Below are 7,982 nucleotides of genomic sequence, written 5' to 3'. Positions count from 1 at the left end.
ACAATGTGGTGCACCAACCTAGTTTAAGCTCATTCTGCACTATGTTCACAATGTTTGAAGCATTATCCCTGTGCTGGCACGCTTCTGCTAAAGCAGGCAGTGTCTGGCTGCTGTTTTACCTTTATGCTTATGTAGGTATTTCCTGTTCTCCTTCATTCAGGATAAAGCTGGCATGAAGTCAGCATAAACACTGTATCATGTGTTTTTGACAGTTTATATATAAAAACTGTTTCATGTTGGCTTTGGGGTTTCCCACAATTTTTTTGAGTCTTAGGAGCTTTGGTCTAGCCGCAATAGTTACTTGTCCCACCCTCCATATAGTAGAGACATGAAATTATACCACAAAAAGGCAGGAAAGTCTATATAGTGGGTCCTTTTGTCCCAGGAGCTCCTGGCCACACTAGCCATGCATGACTTTTCACTTTCTCAGTATTCAAACATGTTTTGGGTTTGAGGACTTAGAAGGTAATGTACCTGATAGCAGGTAGTCCCAATATTGAGCTTAAGTCTATGTGTAGGTGTTGGTGTGGCTGTATGCTATAGGGGCATCATATAAATATATCTTCGTCTGGAATGTCTGAAAAGTAAACTGTCCTCGGGAGGAAAAAGTTATGGAGGAATTCCAGGTGAGAAGTGGTGAGCTAAGTGGTTTGTGGGTGGATAAAGATAGTCAGGAGTCCTCTGATTGTCATCAGGCCATGTCAATTGGTTGAAACTCCAGCTTTTCATAGAGAAAATCCAGTTCGAAGTGTTTCTTCCATCCGGAAAAGTTTTCCAGGGCCAGGCTGTTATGAGTGCAATACGTGAGAAAGCCCCTAGTGATGTGGTCAAATGTAGAAAAATAAGGATCAAAATGCTGCCCTGAGTGATATTTATTTATTCGTGCAAATAACCAGCTTCAGTAGAAGAGACAGAATCACCCTCCAGTGACAATAGGTATGATGAGTCTTTAACACAGTGAATAAGCTCTCAGGCAGCAGAGGGAGAAGGAAGAGAGCATCCTGTGACTAAGTCGCTCTGAGGCGTTCCGCCTTCCCAAGGGGCTGGTTCACCTTCAGAGCTGATAGCTGGGAGGTTGCGTCTGAATAAGGCTGTGATAGCATCTGAGCCTGGATTTAGGCAATAACCAAGTCTCCTAATGTCTGGGCTGTGTACCACTGCTGTGGGTGTTGTCACATTCCCTGGTTACTTTCTTTCTCCATGAAAATATTCAAGTGGCTGATACCAAGTTTAGAAACTGACACTTTTCTCACCCCTAGTTACCTGCACCTTTGCCTGTTGCTTTGAGGAACAACTCATCTTTTCTTTGGCTACCACATGCAGAAAACATGGATTTGATCTGGTGATGCCAATGTACTTTATCCCCAAGAAGCACCCTAGGATCTGAGGCCTGGATACTTATAAAAGCTCCTCTGTGTTCTGGGTAAGCCCTTGCCTTACTTGGGTAGACACCCGGTTTTAAAGGCTTGTGCTAGCCGTCACTGAAATTGATGGAAAGATAGTGAAGGCAGTGACTGGTGGAGTATCTTTTTACAAGTAAAATGAAATAAGGTATCATTGGGGACAGCAATGTTAAGTTCCCACTTCTTGAAAAACTGACTGTCTAGACTTTATTCTTCCTTGGCCTCTGTTTAGAATATATCATGGACTTGGTTTAAATGCAAAGGAGCATGTTCTGTTTCACAAGTTTTGTTCTGTACAGGGGTGGAGGGTGTGCAAGAGAAGTGCTCATGTTAATGAAGGGGATTTAAGGAGGAGATCAGATGCCAGGACCTAGGCTGAGTATGAGGTAAGGCTGCAAGAAGTCAAAGCCAGGAGCACAGAGCCTTGGAAATGGCTATATTTCATCTGAGGCACACAATCATTTAAGAAGCAATGGTTGATCTAGCAGCTTATCTGCCTCTGGTTTTCCTCTCTGTTATGGGTGGGAATTACAATCCTGACAACTTGCTTTTTTTCATTTGCGAGTACTCACCCATGACAGCACAGATCGAACTGCAACATCTCTCGAGATTTTTCTGGTTTTTTCTTTTTCTTTTTTATTTTCTTTCTTCTTCTTTTTATTTTTTCTTTTTCTTCTTTTTCTTTTTTCTTTTCTTTCTAGAGAGGAGAGGGAGAAAGAAGGTGGTTACAGAAATACACAAAGGTTTTCATCTGAATAAACCCTCTAAGCCTCCTGGCTGGAATGAGCACAGCTCTGGCAACCACACCCCAGCGAGACATCTCCAGCTCGGCACGGGGAGGAGGTGGGATGCGGGCAGGAGCGAGCGGCTCCGTTTGCGTTAGTCACTCCAGGACTCTCTCCTGCCTGGCATGAGGGTGGGGAGGGGGTATCTCTGTGCCTTGCCTCTACTTCCTACTCTGTGATGTGAGGCACAGGCATGCTCAGTAGCTGGTGCCTACCCCTCCTATCTCAGCAACAGTGCCTACAACACTAGGAGATCGCTTGCAGCAGGAGCGGAGCCGGAAAGCCATCTTTGCTGGAGAGAGAGGCAGCAGACCCTGAGCCGCTCGGCACCCGCTCGGCTGCACACCATGTGAGTACCCGCGCAGTCCCGTCCGGCCCGTGTCCCTGTCCCATGTCCCTGTCCCACGCCCTGGCGCCCCTGCAAACTTCGCAGCCGCTGTGGGGGCAGGAGAATTGCTCTGCAGAAGTCTGGAGAAATAGCGGGGTGTGTTATCCTGTTGCTTCCGCAGCCGAGGGGGGATTAACTTCGGCGATCCGCTGTCGGTTTGGTGTCTGTGGGATGTGCAGCGGGGTGGGGTGAAGGGATGGAAACGGGAATAAAATGTCTGAAGCAGCCGTAGCCCTTGTGGATGGCATAGGTGCAGCTGCAGGCTCTGAGGAAGGATTTCCAGGGCGTGGGGCTCGGCATGTGTAATTCAGCCAGCCGGAGTCTGTAGCAAGCAGTATCGAAGTCTACTACTGCTGTTAACCTGTGAGCACTTAGACGGGGCTCTCGCTGCTGTTTATTCAGCTGCCAGGCAGCAGTGGAGAGGATTATTGACACATTTCTGACTCGGATTAATACTCAAAAGGAGATGCTGGGCCAAGATCCTCAACAGGTTCAAGCCAGGTTTGTTCGAAGGTCTGAGTCACTCGGTGCTGCTGATCCACAGCTGCTGGGTCCTGCTTATTTTCACTGTTTAATTAAATGTTCTCTCTCAAATACTAGCTGTCTGATCAATTCAGCTTCACCATCTCCAGTACCAATGGCTTCCTGTCAGCAGAGCTTGATAATAATCTGTTCCCTCTTGTTTGCATCTCTTCAAATATCCCTTCCAAGTCTTTACATTCAGCGTTAGTGAAAGCATTAACGTTCTCTGCTAGGCAGTGATGAAACCCTCAAAGTGAATTCTGAAACCAGAAGTGTGCTGAGGTAAGTAGGAATTGATTAGATCCTTGTTCATTCACAAAAGAATTCAGGTAGCTAAATGTATCATTCTACTATTGTCTCAATTCATTGCTCATTCCCTGTGCCTCCTAAGGGACAGCCAGAGACGATGTTGAAAACAGTCAGTCACTCACATGTGGTGTATGGGACCAAATATCTGCTGGTATTGGGTGGTCTTGGAAGAACCAGAGCGTGGTTGATACAGGCAAGATGAGGAGTGGAAGCAGTCCTGGCAATCTGTGATTAAATTACTTTAAAAATATTTCCAATAACCTACTGTTCTTCATGAGAGGTTTTCAAAACAGATTCTACAAACACATATTCTGAAATGTTGACTTTTTGGTTTCATGCTATTTCCTATATAAAATCTCAGACAATAAGATTTCGTTGTCTAAAATGTTTCTAAAGCAAGGACCTCTTTGGAAGTAAAATAATTGCTACCTAAAAGAAGATTTCTTACATAAACACTGAACTCTATCTGGTAAAAGCCAGTTCATTTTAAGCGTCTGTTGTGTTTAATCAAGATCGAGATGATGACATCCAATACTTTTATTTGTATGTGAGCTGTTCTTCAATGATTAATACAAGAGTTTGCTACTGTAGTATTATACAATCTATGCTGTTCAGACACTAAGTAATAACTCAGATAATGTTTAACTTAACCTGTGTGCATAGGTGTTCATGAGAGCATTTGTAAATAAAGCGGAAAAGGTGATGCTAATATAACTCAGTCATACTTCTGTAGTGAACTTGCATTAGACTTCTGACAAAACTGAGAAGTAAAAAAAGGAAAGCAGTTTTTGTCTGTTTTGTCAATTTACACTCTCAGTTTGATAATCGAAACAAAGCCAAGACAAATAAGCGGCTTGTCATTGGCAGTGTCAGTTGGCTTCTGTTTCATTGCTAGATATTGTAATGAAAACTTTTTCTTGAACATCTGCATGAACATCATGTCCCAGTAGCTTCTGAGTTACTGAAGAACAACAGAGATAAATGTGTATTAGCTACTGACTTGTAGCAGCAGCTGCAGTTGTATTTCACTGGACAATAAAAGCTAATTGCTAGTGAGCACAAAATACTCCGTAGGTGTTACTTCTCCTGCTGTTACACCTATAGAGTATTGCAAACATGGACCCTTCTCATGCGTGTATACAGACATGCATGTGAGACACGATGCTGTGTCTTCAGCTGGTGTGAACTAGTGTCAATAAAGAACTCCTTTACTGGGTCAAAATACAGGTCCACCTGTCCTGGTGTGCTGTGCCCTAAAGCAGCTTGCAGGGAGTGCTCAGGGAAGAGTACAAGAAAACAGTGGGTATGCAGTGGTATTCCCAGAATACTTTCCCAGCTTCCAGTGGTTTAAGGCTCGGGGAGTGTCTGAATCTGAAGAGAGTTTTTTGTATTCCATTACTGTTCTTTCAGGAAGGTGTCCAGTTGCTCCCTTTGCAGTGTCCTGTGGCAAGGACCTCCACAGCTGGACCATGCAGGGTGTGAAAGCTGCTCTGTGTTGGTTTTGAGCTAGCAGATAGCAGGTTCTGTTTGATCTTATACTGGAAATCAGAGAACAGTGTTCCTTCTTCACTGTCTTCTCTGTGATTCATGATTGTGTATCAACCCAGCAAACCAGCACTGATTTACATCAGGTGGGAGTCTGTCCCCATGGTCTTTTATCGCAGTGAGTACAGTCCAGGGCAGATAAGATACATTGACGTAATAGACATCTTTCACCTTCGTGCAGGCAGAGGAGAGGAAGCTGTGACATGAAAAGGTTGGATGAAAGGAGAAGGAAGTAAGAGGGATCTAAAGCAAGAACAGAGAAGGACTGGACCACACTAGTGCAGCTGGGAAGGTTGTTCTAGGTCTGAGGGAGAGCAAACTAACTTATTTGGAGGAGATACGAGGAAGAGTGAGGGGAGATGAGGAGAAGAAAATGGCGCTCAAAGCTGAGGCACTTATAGGCTTTATTCCTCTCTGGAAAATAGACTAGCAGCAGCAGGTGAAGTATATGGTTTTGGTTTTTTTACAGGGGTCACATGTCCATAGGTAATTACATATAATAGAAGATCATAGCATCATGTCATCTGTTGTTTACAGATAGGTCAATGACCAGACAGCAGGGTGCCTTTGATTACATTAATCCAATACAAATGTGCTCTATTGCAGGGTATAACTTTTGTGAGACAAGCAGCAAAGCAAAGCACCTGGTCGTCCCTGGGGCAGAATTGCCTTGCTCTATCTCATTCCTTGGGTAGCAGTTAGGGCTTTCTGAAAAAATTAAAAATAAAATAATCCTTCTGCCTGTTTTAGAGCCGGAAGGAGTACCTCCTGGAGGGGACAGATGGGATTAAAAAGGTTCCACCAATTGTAAGGAGTCTGTTCCAGCTGAATGCCTATTCAGGTTCTCTGAAAAGAATGGCGTGGATGTGGTCTCCTACTGTTAGTAGAGCAATACTCAGTCCTCCTTTTGTGGACATTTTACGGAACTCAGCAAAACCTCCCTACCCTGCTCTTCTCTTGTACTGATCAGCGGAGACAAACGGATTTAGTACTGATCCGCTGCTTTTAGGGAGTTTAGTGGCTTACAAAAGTGCACAGAGCCAGTGTGTGTCCTAGGAAAGTATAACCAGCATGAAATGGAGGGGTAAATTTTCTAAGTGGTGAAGCTGTTCCATGCTGGTTAGTGTCTGTGTTCCCTTAGAAATATGTTCCAGAAAGGCTTCAGAAATCCATGGTGGCAGGAAGATTTGAGTCTACTGGAGCTCTCAGGATTTACATCTGGTGACCAGCTGCCTCAGACCCAGAGAAGCTAGATTCAGTCTTGACGTTTTCTAACTTTCCCCCGCTTGCCCTCTACAGTCAGCCAGAGAGATCGATGGTTTGAAGGTCCTGTAGTATTGGTTCACACAAGCATAGGTGTGAAAGAGTGAGTTGTTCTTCTCATTTACGGGATGTAATGGAGCTTATAGTGAAAATAACCAGACCGACCATACTCAGTGGAGCAGGGCTGTGTACATGAGAAGAGGATGATGAGAAGGGGAAAGGACCCCATTTTCAGCATGGCTCTATTCTGACTCTTGTTTGCTGGTTTTAAGGCTCACAGCTCTGAGTAAGAGCCTTGAAGTAAGGGCATTAGGAATAGGAGCTGTTGTTTAGTTTGCTGTTTTCAGACTTCAACAGAGGGATGTATGTGTTCTGTTCATTGTTTGCTTCCCTTGACTTGCTCTTTTGTGACATGATGCAGGGAGGCACCTTCTTCATGTATTGCATTAGAAATAAATGCATCCAGCTCACATTGTTATTTCTGATACACTCACTTGCCATTTGAAATAGGGGTGGCCCTTAGGTCACAAACCTTTTGGATATTTGGGTGGTGAGTGTTTGAAAGTGTAGAGATCAAACTGAATGGTGTCTTGAGATCTCAGCAAAGAAAATAATCCCAGAATGGGAGCAACTGGGAATTATATGTGACAAGTACAGACAACGTGAATATTTGTCACAATAAACATTCTTCAAAACAGGCTAATATGAGATAAATGAAGCCCAAATATATTTATTTCAGTGGTCCCTTTCCTTGTGACTTAGCACTCCGTGCTGTTTTGCTGTAATTGAGTTAATTTTCTTCATAGCAGTTAGACTCTTTTGTAGCTAGCATAGTCTTTTGTTTTGGACTTAGTATGACAATAATGTGATCACACACTAAACTTCCCATGGGAAAGAGTTAATCTTATCTGGGACAGAGTTAACTTTTTTCTTTCTAGTAGCTAGGCTGTGTTTTGGAGTTGGTATGAAAAGAATGTGAGAACTGGCTGTTGCCAAGGAGACCAAGAACTTTTTCAACTTTCCAGCTGCAGGTGCATATAGAAGCTAGGAGGTGTTCAAGAACAATTGCACTGTGCATGATTTATTTAATATAGATATTACATTATTGTTATTATTGCTGTCTTATTAAACTTGGTATATCAACTGACAAGTTTCTGCCTTCCCTTTCAATTTTCTCCCCCATCCCACTTGGGGAGGGGATGGTGTATGAGTGAGTGGCTGCATGGTCCTAGTTGCTGGCTGGGGTTAAATCATGACAGGCTGATTCCTTCTGCTCTGCATTGGCAATAACTTGTTCCTGTTGACTTCAAGGCATTTTGCATAGATAGTTTCTACTGCAGAGTGACTTACAGGACACTTGAAGTGGCTGTAGTGGAAGCCAAATCAGTCTGCCAAAGAACCATTTCCTCTTTTCAGATGCTATTTACATAATTAATGTCTTCCTGAAGAATCAATAATTAAGCTGTGGAGCACAGGGCAAGCTCATGTTTGTGTGTGTGTGTGTACAAAATGCTCCCAGGGTGAATGGGCATGGTTGTGGATAGGGGAGCAATATATTAAACCTGTTCTCCCTTTCCTTCCACTGCCCTTCTGCCACCATTTGTAGGATGCAGAATGCATGGAAGATTCTCACTGGCAGCTTTAGACAAATGTTTATGGCACCCCAAAAGGAGCAGTACAGACTGTCCCAAATAAGTTCAAATTGATTGAACTGCTCATTTTAAGCAATCACGACTTAGAGAATATCCTCTCACCTATATCATTCAG

The 7,982-nt window shown here is 43.6% G+C and overlaps 1 protein-coding gene across 1 annotated transcript in view; it reads left to right on the top strand.

The window, feature by feature from the left end:
* Nucleotides 1-2,462: 2,462 nt before the first annotated feature.
* LOC135991560 (vesicle-associated membrane protein 2-like) overlaps nucleotides 2,463-7,982 on the top strand; it is a 45,212-nt gene continuing 39,692 nt past the window's right edge. Inside the window, exon 1 of the mRNA XM_065640274.1 lies at nucleotides 2,463-2,537. Coding sequence (XP_065496346.1) covers nucleotides 2,536-2,537 — 2 coding nt within the window. The 5' untranslated portion in view covers nucleotides 2,463-2,535. The remainder of the gene's footprint in view (nucleotides 2,538-7,982) is intronic.

The sequence above is a fragment of the Caloenas nicobarica genome, chromosome 8 (genome assembly GCF_036013445.1).
Source record: "Caloenas nicobarica isolate bCalNic1 chromosome 8, bCalNic1.hap1, whole genome shotgun sequence".
In the NCBI taxonomy this organism is placed as follows: Eukaryota; Metazoa; Chordata; class Aves; order Columbiformes; family Columbidae; genus Caloenas; species Caloenas nicobarica.
Note: the sequence above shows the minus strand (reverse complement) of the source record. Positions and strands in the feature narration are given on the sequence as shown.